The following is a 12574-nucleotide window of genomic DNA, read 5'->3' as shown; positions in this document are numbered from 1 at the left end:
GGTTTTTCTATATAGAGGCCGAGTTTTTCCGCATCCGTAGGAACGCCACCACCCTTCAAGGATCAAGGCGCAGATGCAGCTCCTAAAGCGGTGGGAGGTGAGTAGATCAGCTCACCAGCATGTGGTCAAAGACCGAAAATCCCATTCACTGCATCCATGTTTTCCTCGTGCCAGGCCACGAGTTCCCAATTAACTGTGGGTCGCAGCACGGCTGGAAAAAATCCTTCCGCTTCCAAGCAGGACTTGAACCTGGTACCCTCTGTTTCTCAATCATGGTCTCAGACCATCCCACTATGCCTGCCTGCACGATTCGTTAACGCGCACTCAATTGAGGCCAGCTACTCTGCCCGACATTCCCATTCTTCCAAACTCACTCTCTTGTCTTTTGGTGTGTCGCATCCTGCACGCGTGTGTGGCTTTTTTTTTTTTTTTTTTTTTTTTTTTTACTATTGAACACTCACTGCATGATGAACTAAAATGAGGAGAAGAACTCGACACAATGGTACATATCCAGCAGGACGGAGTGGGTGGGACCTGTGAAGCTCAGCCGACCAAGGGTCTCGGCATCACAGCTGCACATGTGCACCAAAGGAAACAAAATGGGGAGTGGAAGGGCGGGGAGGGGAGCAGGAGAGCAAGAACTCTAAGGGTAGGAAAGAGAGGAGGGGGGGGGGTAGGAAACCAGGGAACTTGTTATTCCAAGATATGAGTGCAAACAAGTACGCAAACAAGTACAAATATAGCAGTATCAAGATCATGATGCTGAGGCGAAAGTAGAGGCTGATTGCCGTGCAGATTTGACGAAAGATTAGAGTTAGAATGGAGGAGAGTTAGAGAGAGATAAAGACAGATGGATTGGGAGTTTGATGAGAAGGGAGTGCTCCGAGAACATGAACAGGGTCGTACTGGCAGTAGCCTAGGGGGCGATGTCCGTGGCCAATGACCAACCCGACCGTTTCAGGTAGCGGTAGGTCTGAACCTTGAACTGCTGCATCCCTTTGGCAGACGGTGCATTGCAGAGGAGAGTGGCTGGCAGTTCATTCCAGGCTTCGATGAGGCACTCCGGGAAAGAGCGCAGCGCAACATTGCACGATCTGGCAGGTAGGGCTGTCTGGAGTTGAAGCTCGTGCGCAAGGTTGGCTGCCGAGCGGCGACGTGTGGCAGGCGCGATGGCGGGTGCGATGGCTCTGGCTGGGCGTGTCGCTGCAAGAGCTGGCGGGCTTTCGATGTAATGGAGCTTGTACAGAGTTGTGAGGCCGGCCACACGGCGCCGCAGGGACAGAGTGTCCATTGCAGCCCCTGTCCCAATCAGGGTGAGGGCACGAAGCTGGACTCGGTCCAGCTGTGAGAGATGGGTAGCCGCAGCTCCCATCCATACAAGTGGACAGTACTCCATTAGAGGCCGAATGAACCCCCGGTATGCTGTGGCCCGGCCCGGTGGGTCCAGGACATGGCACGCCTTCCGGAAGAAACCAATTCGCTGTGTGGCACGCACTGCAGTTCCTCGAAGATGCTCCGAGTATGTTAGATGGGCATCAAACGTCACTCCAAGGAGCTTCAGCCGCGAGCATTCCGGGACCGCTGTGCCGTTGAACCTGATGGGTGGTGTCTCCCAGGGTCTGCGGTGGCGGGACACAGTCATGGCCTGTGATTTCGTTGGCTCAAAAGTGACGCGCCACTGAGCACCCCATTCAGCAAGTGCATCCACACCAGCTTGGAGGTTGCTGCACACTTCTGTCACAGCATGTGGTGTTGGGATGTGGGCATAAAGCGTGGTGTCATCTGCGTAAACAGCCGGAGTGATCCCTTCCGGTAGGACGTCGCAGGCGTCATTCACGTACAGCAAAAACAGTGTGGGCCCAAGGATGCTCCCTTGTGGGACCCCAGCATCAATCTTGTGTGGTTCTGAAGATGCTCCGCCGACTACTGCCTGCAACTTCCTGTCATACAGGTAGTCAGACAGCCAGTTGAGGACGGGACCAGTGATGCCATATGACGCAGCCTTGTGGAGCACGCCTCGGTGTGAAACTTTGTCGAATGCTCCTGCTATGTCGACAGCCAGCACGCGGACTGCGCCACCACGGTTGACTTCGGAGACCCAGGAGTGGTTGAGAGACGTGAGAAGGTCAGATGTGCTGAGCCCCTGCCGGAATCCGTACTGGTGGATGGACAGAGCCTTTTCATGCTCAAGATGATTGATTATGGCAGTGTTGACAATCTTCTCCATGACTTTGGAGACAACAGATAACAAGGACACAGGTCGGTAGTTCTTAACAGCAGAATGAGATTGCTTCTTGTGTATCGGGACCACACGGGCTACTTTCCAGAGAGAGGGCTGGACATGACACCGAAAACAGAGTGAGAACAGCTTGGCAAGTGGTGCAGCCAAAACTTTTGAGCACTGCTTCAGAACTCTGGCAGGGATGCCATCGGGTCCGGTAGCCTTGGTTGGATCCAGCTGGCGGAGCTGGCGCTGGACTGTCACTTCCCGAAATCGGACAGTTGTCAGGGCAGATGTACACCTAGGAGGAAGGTCAGGAAGGTCGGAGTGCTGTAGATCTTGATCACCCAGACTGCATTTGCTCGCAAAGAATTCTCCAAAGCAAGTAGCCTTTTCCTGGTTGGTGACATATTCTCTGCCCTGGGCATTGCGTAGGACAGGGATAGACGAGCTGCGGCCAGAGCCTGCAGCTTGCTTCAGGAGTGACAACCATTGCTTGTTTCGCAGTGATCCATGTTTGAGCCGATCTCGGATGCGGGCAGATTCTGCCTGCTTTGCGAGACGAAGGCAATTGGCAGAGGCTCGGACTTTGGCATTGTAGTCAATGAGTTGCTGGTGGCAGGTGGGGTGTCTCCTGAGACGGTTCCATGCATTCTTCTTTGCCTGGGTAGCGGCTGAGCATTCCGGCATCCACCAGGATGGATCTGTTGGTTTCGTCGAAAGTTCTTTGTGTGGAATGAAGCGATTCATGCCTTCCATGACAGCAGCGGTTACTGATCTGCACGACGCCTCGGGGTCTTCTGATATATCCCAGTTTGCTGTTGAGTAGAAGTGCCGAAGCCGGCCCCAGTCTGAGCATACCTCCAAACGCGCCGTTTAGTCGGTGGTTCGCGGAGTGGGGTGGCATCAAAAGTGGCCACAACGGTGGCATGGTCTGATGCTCCAATGGGGTCCAGTACATTTACCACCACTGAGGTCTCCGAGAAGTCGCTGAGTATGAGGTCCAGGGTGTTCTCACCACGTGTCGGTTGAGTAACGTGCTGGTGGAGCCCGTGGAACGCAGAGAGTTCTTCCATGTATTCACCAGCTGGTGTAGTCTTCGTGCTGCATAGCCAGCTTTCATTATGAACATTTAAATCCCCGGCTATCACGACGCTGTTCCCGAGGGATCGAGCTTGATCCATGACTGAGTCAAGATACTCAAGCAGAGAGACATCTTGTCCAGGGCACGACCCGGGTCGGTACACTGCACATACAACTACTTTCTGGCCATTGTCCAGGTGCAGGCGAAGCCAGATGACCTCATGGCCATGGCAGTTGATGTCACTCAGGTGGTCAAAGGAGAGGGAGTCCCGGACCCAGACTGCAACTCCGCCACCTTGAGCAGATCGGTCAAGTCGGAGGGGTGGGTGGAAGCCCGGCATGGAGGAGTCAGATAGTGAGGCTTTCTCCGGGGTGAATTTAGTCTCTGTTACGATGGCGATGTCAGATCTGCTCCGTGCAACAGCATGCTGGAAGGCTCCAAACTTTGACAGCAGCCCAAAAGCATTTGTCAGCAGGAGCTTCATTACTGGGTATGTCCTTGCGCAGCTGGTGTTCATTGGTGTTTGTGTGACTGAATCGCTCCAGCTGAGGCAGCCTCTTCCTCACTGTCCCTATCGCCTCTGCTGCCCACGTTGCCGGCGCCAGCTGCACCAGATGAGCTGTCACCCTGCGGCCGTTTGCGGTGTCGCCAGGCTCGAGCGTAAAGCGGTCGTGGCCAGAAGTTCGCAGCAGTGACTGTTTCTAATCCAGTGGCGTCGAGCGTCAATCGGGCTGAGACTTTCCCGTCTTCCGTGGTGTGCATGCTGCACTCATGGGCTACTCTATACTCTAGCATGGGGAGTAGAATGTTCACTATAATATGATTAATATTTCGTTACTTTGGTGGACTGTTAGTCATAACTTGAAACTTATTGGTCCTTTTTCTTTGCTGAATTATTGAATGAGAATTTTGATTTTGATTTGTTTTGCAATCGCAGTCCTGAGACTGGATTTGTTGGCGGAAGTTTATTCTTCTTTTTAAAGATGAATTGGCTGAGGTGGAGTCTGCGCAACGTGAAAAAGGTAAATATGTTGCAGGTAAGTATGAAACTGCTATTAGTTATGGGTAGAAACAAAGCCCATGGTGGTACTGTAGTAAGTTCCAGTCAAATCCTAAAAGTACGTACGTGTACAGGTCGGTGTGTTCTTGCTCCATCTACCATCTGCTCGACAATCAGCACTGGTATTCCCTGTGAATCCTGTCTCACACACCCATCTAACAGTGTCACCATACTGGAAAGGACGTCTACTATCATATTGCCTTTGCCGTACTACATGATATCGTCCAGAGGCAGGTGTTCCTGGAGTGGGACATTTTCGAGCTGTAAGCAAAGAACACAGTAGAATACTTCTTCAAATAGTGACATGTTGATATCATTCACCAGTATGCATGTAAAAAATGTTCATGTCATCTCTCTAACCCTATGTCTTTATCACATTCTTCTACACACGATCACACAAAATGTAGATTTCCATCTGCATCACCTGGTGATTAAACTGCAATATTGGTACAACACATATGAAGAGTTTACTCAAATCTGTGGACAGCAACTGTTTCGCTCTGTTAAAGCTCCTCATGAAGAGTTTACAAGCAGACTCAGCGGAGGATGTTCAGGTTGGTTGTAACTCTGAGTTTCATGCCGCTAGGCAATCATCAGACAACTGATACTCAGATCTACCTAGCAGTATGCCTATAAACGCATAGGGCCACAAGCATAAACAAATTTAGCGCTAAATCTGGTGCCGTGAGGTAAGGGGAGAAAGCTGGCGTGGGCCAAGGCGCTAGGAGAGGTGTTGAGTGTGAATTCGAGAGGTTTCTTACTCACTAACACAACTGACAACGGGAACAGGTAGGTTGATGGGAACGACATTTATTAGAGACGGGACGACTAAGACCAAGACGAACGAAACGACTACATTGAAGAGTGAGAAAGAGATTATGGAAGAGAGCGAGACTATTGAAGAGAGAGATTATTGAAAGAGCGAGATTATTGAAGAGAGAGAGATCGACTGAGAAACAACGCAATATAAAGTACCAGGAGGGTGGCGGGCAACAGGCAGGTTTGAGCATGAAAGCGCAGGCAGAGGCAACGGGGAGGCAGTGTACAGCAGATGTGTGGAGGTGCCAGGAGGATAGCGGGCAACATGCCAGGGAGATCGCTAGGGGGTCTTTGGGTGACAGGCAGGCGTGAGCAGAGAGGCATAGCCAACAACAGGGGATTTTGTTTTTTTAAATTGATATTGGGGTGCTCAGGCAAAGTGCAGTGCTTGGTCAGTTCATTGATAGGTTTGACATTTGCGAGGTGGAGCTTGTTCTGCATTTCGAGATCATCTCAGACCGCTTGTTGAGCAGGAGCTTCTTCGGTGTCGTCAGGATGTGGAGTTTTTCTGTGGTGCAATCATTGGTTGCATTTTTTACTCACATCTGTATGATCGGCTCTTCTCCCGCACCTTTCATGTGATGGTCAACGGCTTTCCTTCGCTCTTCAGCTCCCATATGTGTTTATGTGAGCTCAGTGTTGTTTTTTTGTAATTTTCATGACGCATGGAGGTCATGTGGTTGGCGTGACAGGCTTTGAAGGGTGTCTCTCAGAGAGACCGATGTAAATCTTGCTGTTAGATTCGGCCGTGGCCTCGTACACTATCTCCTTGGTCTGGCATTATCCGCGCAGCGGACAGGACTCCTTGACTCTGCAGTTGCATGCTTTGGTTTGCTCTGGTTCTCGCAGTTTACTCTTATCGTGGCTGCTGATCACCGTTTCCATGTTGGGCATGCAGCTGTAGCTCACTTTCAGGGTGTTACGATTGAAAATCTTCCTGAGCTTGGATGTTTTCAGGAAGTGCCTAGAGACAAGGCTCAGGAACCTACCAGCGACGTTTGTACTGACGTTCTTGGAGTAAGGGGGTGGGGGTTGAACCATATGCCCTTCCGGCTGCGGTTCTTCCTGCCCCTCTGCTCATGTACCTCGGGCTGAAAGCTCAGCACTTCATTGTATCCACTGGCCTTTAATGCGCTCTGGCACACGGGGGCTGCATGGTTAAATGCCTTGGCGTCGCTTGATATAGTGGAAAGACGCTTGTTGACAGCAGCAGGGATGTTGTTGGTGATCCCAGGCGGGTGGTTAGACTGCTTGCTGACGTGGAGCGGGCTGTCATTTGGCTTTCGGAAGAGTTAAAATTTCCCTGTAACCAGGCTCATCGCGACATCCAAGAAATCTACCATCTTCCAAGTTCGCTTCGATGGTAATTCATAGGTCGAAGCGCTTGAAGATTTCCGTCAGCTTTTTCTCTGAGGCGGTCTACAGCCTGTGTGCTGGTGTCCTTGAGGGCGGCCAGTCCATCGTCTCTATAGAGGCCGATAGCGGATCTATTGACGTGGCTTGAGAGCTGGCTGAGAAGATAGGCACCCACAAGTTCGCACGTCATGGCGCGATCATAGCTTCCCACGGTTTCGTCAAACATGTCACCCTTGTCCTTCATCCAGGGACGGCCATCATGGAATAGGAGCGATTTTCGTGCGTGAAGGATGATGTCCATTTCACGTGGCTCAATCGTGGTGAATTGCTCCGCGAACGATAATGCTTGACGGAGGAACTGCTCACCAATTGACGGGTAGAATTCTACCACGTCAAAGCATAGGAACGTGTGGCGCTGTTTGTCGGGTATCTCATTGAACCACTCTATCACTCACATGGTATCCTCCATAGGTTCACGGCTGTTTGGCGACGCACAGCAGCCACGATCTTCTCCAGTATAGCCTTGCTCACCACAACCACTTCGGACTTGACTGGGTTAATGAGTCAGCGTTATAATTTATAAATGCTTCTGAATTAGCCAGTACATCCATCCTATTTTGAAGATCCAGACCCTCAGTGATCTCCCTCACCTCGCTGTTGACTTGAATCATTGTACGCATTCTCAGGCGCGATCTTGTAGTTTTTGGTGATATTCCCTCTTATCAGCTTGCTGTATTGCTCTTTCGGTACTTGGTACAAGTTTCGGGTTTTATCGACTTTCACGATGATGTCCTGAGAACTGTTCATCGTTTTTGTGTCTTTTCTCATAGCATCTTGGAGACTGTCTGATACTCGGTGGAAGCTGACCATTTCAGCCACGTGAATGAGGTCCTCTTCAAAGGCCTTCAGTTCATCGATTTGCGGGGGACACGTCCTGGTCTTGAAGCCGAAGCGTTGTGGTTGCTCCTCTTCGCGGTCCTTGCCATTGTGGTAGAACAAGACAGTCCACCTCTTACGCTTGATGACTTGCTTAATCCTGTCGATTACAATTTTCCAGTATTGCTTCGGTGACGGTAGAGGGATGTTCTTCAGGGAATATTCCCCGCCCCTCCTCCCCCCCCCCCGACCGAAAAGAGCATGCGCCTCATATTTTTGCGCATGCGCAGAAATCATTAAAAAAAAAGGGAGGGACGGCGGATTTTTATTTTTATCATTGTAAAAGACAGCCGGCCACTGTACTGAAATAGGGCTTTCAACTGCCACATCATAACGTGAAGCAACTCGGAAGAATGTACATGTATGCGAAGTGTATCGGGGGAATGCACGCAGGGCAATGGTGCTATTCGAATCCCATGTTAGGCCAAGCTAGGGAATACAATATCATATGCTTCATGATCATCCTGTTTTTCAGAAAGAGATGGGGAGGGTGGGCACATTTTTATTTTATCATTGTGTTGAGTATGAATTAGGACAACTGACGACATCTTCTCCAGACATTACAACGGACAACGGGAACAAGTTATTGGGAACGACATTTATTATAGACGACGAGACCAAGACGAACGAAACGACTACATCGAAGAGTGAGAAAGAGAGATTATTGAAGAGAGCGAGATTATTGAAGAGAGAGAGCTCGACTGAGAAAACAACGCAATATAAAGGGCCTAGGTAGCTATTAAGTTGGTTGCTCCAACGAGGAGCACACGCTTCTTGCCGAACTTGACACTTGACTGACTCGCGACTGCCATCCGGAGCACACGAGGTGTATCCGTTTGAAGGTATTCTTGGAAAAGACAATGCTTGATCAAGGCAACACAACTGATATAGGGCACTTCGTGCCCTAAGGTGATAACGCGAGTGCTGACAGGATAGGGAAAGGTGCAAGATACAGAGCTAGAGGGCAGATAAGGTTAGCGCTAACAGGGAACTGTTACACCATCCCTCCCTCCTAAGCGAGGCACAGGTGCCTCCAGGGAGTCGAGGAATATGTGGAAAGGGAATAATCAAATGAAATCGTGTCAACCCAACAACGCTCATCTAATTGAAGCACCGTGCAAGGTAACCAAGGACAGTCAGGCGAATGAAGATAGCGGAAATGGGGAAAATCTAAAACAGGAGGGGAATGGATTGCTTAACACAACAAGGATCAAGTGGGAATTCTCAAGGTACACATGCAATTGAATTTGAGCGAGTAACATTTCGCGGTAACCATAGTGTCACTAACATGCCCTGGACGCCCTGTAATGCCTCAAAGCAACTATCGGCCTACCGGCCTCGTCCAGCAAGTTCCCTTCTGGCTCCCAGGTGGCTTCGTCGTCTGGGTACCCTTGCCACTTGACAAGGTACTGAGTCTGATGCCTTCGCTGGCGATCGTCAAGAATCTTCTCCACCATGTATCTGGTCTGACCGTGCAAGTCAGTGAACGGTGGCGGGGGTGGCTGCCGCCTGCCGGGAATAGTATTCTGCTCATACCGGCGCAGAGCAGTGACATTGAAGACAGGGTGGCACCGAATAGCGCTGGGTAGATCCAGCTGATAGGCGTTGGGTCCGATCTTCTTGATGATTGGGTAGGGCCCGAACCACTTAGGGCGTAGCTTCTGTGAAGGCTGATCCCGGGCTTCTGCGGTTGTTAGGAAATCCTTGTACACCAGCACCATGTCGCCAACCTTCAGGTTGCTGGGCACCCTTCCCCTGTCTGCATACTGAGCTTGTCTAGCCTGAGCGGCAATCATGGCGTCCTTTGCCAACTTGACGTCATCCGCCCGATCCTGGATCCAGTCTGGGGCACTCCCTCCTCCCCTCCGTGCCAGGAAATCTGGTGGGGACTTGGGATTAAGTCCATAATTTAGATAAAACGGCGTGCTAGAAGTGGAAGACTGATATGAACTATTAATTGCAAATTCGCAAAGAGGCAGAAGCTTGTCCCAATTATCTTGTTTGTGGTTAACAAACGCTCTAAGCACATCCTCAATTACTCTATTCATTCTCTCAGTCTGCCCATCGGTCTGTGGGTGATTGGCAGTACTAAACGACAAGGTGGTACCTAATTGATGAAACAATTCCCGGAAAAATTCAGAAGTAAATCTTGGGTCCCGATCACAAACAATAGTGGAACTCAAACCGTGTAATCTAAACACATTCTGGAGATACAAATCAGCAGAACCCTTAGCGTCAATTTTGGAAGTCGTGGGAACTAAATGGACACATTTTGTAAGCCGGTCAACAAATGTATAGATTGCATCAAAGCCCTGAGGGGTCTGGGGTAAGCCAACGATAAAGTCCATGGAAATATCTTTCCAGGGGGTGTCTGGTACTGGGAGCGATTGCAGCAAACCGGATCTAGGCAACCCACCCTTAGTGCGCTGACATATGCCGCAAGATTTAACAAATTTCTTCACGTCAAGGCCCATCTTGGGCCAATAGAAGAATTGACAAAGCCGGAAATATGTACGATCCCGTCCCTGCCGTAACACAGTCGTGGTACTCCTGCAGGAGCTGAAGCCTTACTGCACACTTGGGTACACACAAGCGATTGTTTGGGGCTGCACGGAGGTATAGGTACCTGGACTCTTCATCCCAATAGTACCGCTCGTGTAGATTATCAGAGGAATCGCCGCGCAGCCGCTGAATTATTGGGGAAAGCTGCTCGTCATTCTGATATGCTTCCGAAATCATCTCAGCAACACTATCACTCAGTTCCAAAGCAAACTCAATCGTATTCAAATGGGGTGCTGGTAGGATGGGTGGGCAATCCTTTTCCTCAACTACATTGCCAATTGCTGACCCGCGCAGATCAGGGCGGCGGGATAACGCATCAGCCATATTTTCCTTGCCGGGTTTGTGATTAACTGTGAAGTCATAGTCTGCAAGAAATTCAACCCATCTAGCTTCGTGCTTAGTGAGATTGGCTTTTGTGCTCAAGTAGACTACGGCCATGCTGTCACTGAACACTTCAAAATGCTGGAATAGATAAATTCTCCAGGATCGCAGTGCAAACACCACCGCCAGGGTTTCGCGTTCTGCAGCAGTGTAATTTCGCTCCGCTTGTGACAGCTTACGACTGGCATATGCCACAGGATGCCAAGCACTATCGCTTTCCCCCTGTTGGAGAAGGACGCCTGCTATTGCAAAATCACTTGCGTCTGTTGCAACTCTGAAAGGCTTCTGCACGTTTGCTAGTTTCAACAGCGGTGCACTCAACAAGGCCTGTCTCAGGGATTCGAATGCAAGCTGACGGGGGCCACTCCATTCGAACCTGCATGTTTGCCAGTGATCTCCTCTAATGGCCGCGATATAGTAGAATAGTGCTCAATAAATCTTCTAAAGTAGTTCGCAAAACCAAGGAACTGTCTCACCTCCGTAACTGTCGTCGGTGGCTGCCATTCCCTCACTGCTTTAAGCTTCTTTGGATCTGGAGCGATACATTCACCGTCGATGCGATGCCCTAGAAACAGAACATCCTTGACACCAAACTCACATTTCGACTGCTTACAGAATAGCCTATTTTTCCGGAGCGTCTCAAGAACTGTCTGGATATGTTCAAGATGATCTTGCCAGGATTTGCTGAAGATAAGAATATCATCCAGAAACACTACCACAAACTGCCGTAAGTACGGTTGGAGAATACTGTTCATCAGTGACTGAAACGTGGCAGGGGCGTTAGTTAATCCAAAGCCCATGACCCGGAACTGGAAATGACCGAAGGGAGTATTGATAGTCGTCTTAGGTACATCTTCCTGACGGATCCTAAGCTGATTTTATCCCGAGCGTAAATCCAACTTACTGAAGTATGAGCTACCTTGAATGGTATCAAACAGGTCGTCAATGTTTGGGAGGCAAGCTTTGTTTTTGATGGTGATCCTGTTCAAATTCCGCCAATCACAAACCATGCGCAATGAGCCATCAAACTTTTTAACGAAAAAGACTGGGGCACCGTATGGTGACTTGCTGGGTTCGATGAAGCCCTTGCGGAGGAGTTCCGTGAGCTGGGCTTGCAATTCGTCCATCTCGGGTCTGGGGAGACGGTAGGCAGCCCGTGATGGAGGAACGGCACCCTCCTCAGTCACAATCTCATGGTCGACATCCCTCTCTGGCGGAAGCTCGGTCGGCAGGTCGTCTGGAAAGATGTCCGAGTACCGCCGCAGAAGGTTAGCCAGCTGCTCTTGATGATCTGAGTGTTGTCTGGCGGCTGATGGCTTGCTATCCTCCTCCTCGTCGTCAGTAGCGTTGACCCACGCCAGGATTCCCTGCGCGCCTTTCCTCAACTCGCGGCGAGCCTGGGAACCAGTTATGAGCATGCTCTCAATTGGCGGCGACTCCTGATGCTCCGTATCACTATATTGGCCGGAAGGGGGTTTAGCAACGAGCGGCTCTCCGTTCAGTTTGACTTCGTTGGTCTGAAAGTTAATATCCGGATTGTGTCTGGTCAGCCATGGCTTGCCCAGGATAGCATCATAGCGGCTCAACGGAAAAACTGTGAAAGATTGGGTGTCGCTGAAGTCTTTCACGATAACCTTTAACGGACCGGTCCTCTGCAGTCCCGATGATGTCGATGAGCCATCAGCCAGGGTTACCTTCAGTGTTTCGTCCTTGCTCTCCATAACAAGGCCGTTTCTTTGCACGAAAGCTTCCGATATGAAGTCGTGCGTCGATCCCGAGTCAATAAGCATAATTGCCTGGCGGCCGTTGATCCTGCCCTCAACACGGAGAAGGTCATGCTCCAAAGGAAGCTCCGTGTCCTGTACTGCGAGATCAACGTTGCTGACATGGGATTCCTGTTCGGCAACATCTTCCGAATCAGCTTGCAGCGTCGGTTCTTCCAGCTCTAGTACGCTGTAACGGTTGCGTATGTCAACCGGGTAATCGTTGGGTGCTTTCCGCTTGGTCGCCAGCGAGCGCACGCCATTCTTCACTGACGACCAGCGTTTGGGTGTTGATTGCTGGGACAATCCCGAGCTAGGTGACCTGGCTTCCGACAAGCAAAGCATCCACCCTGCCGACTCAGGTGACGCCTCTCCTCCGGTGTTAGCCTTTG

At 50.5% G+C, this 12574-nt stretch overlaps 1 protein-coding gene across 4 annotated transcripts in view; it reads right to left on the bottom strand.

Moving 5' to 3' along the window:
• LOC135808887 (CUB and sushi domain-containing protein 3-like) overlaps positions 1-12574 on the bottom strand; it is a 122225-nt gene that overhangs the window by 57032 nt on the left and 52619 nt on the right. For 2 of the 4 annotated variants that reach the window (XM_065322126.1, XM_065322127.1), the window contains exon 9: positions 4432-4626. The exons of the other annotated variants lie outside the window; for them this stretch is intronic. In XM_065322126.1, coding sequence (XP_065178198.1) covers positions 4432-4626 — 195 coding nt within the window. The remainder of the gene's footprint in view (positions 1-4431; positions 4627-12574) is intronic. 4 annotated transcript variants of the gene reach the window in all.

Source organism: Sycon ciliatum, chromosome 2 (genome assembly GCF_964019385.1).
Source record: "Sycon ciliatum chromosome 2, ocSycCili1.1, whole genome shotgun sequence".
Taxonomy (NCBI): Eukaryota; Metazoa; Porifera; class Calcarea; order Leucosolenida; family Sycettidae; genus Sycon; species Sycon ciliatum.
This window is presented reverse-complemented; position numbering and strand designations above follow the sequence as displayed.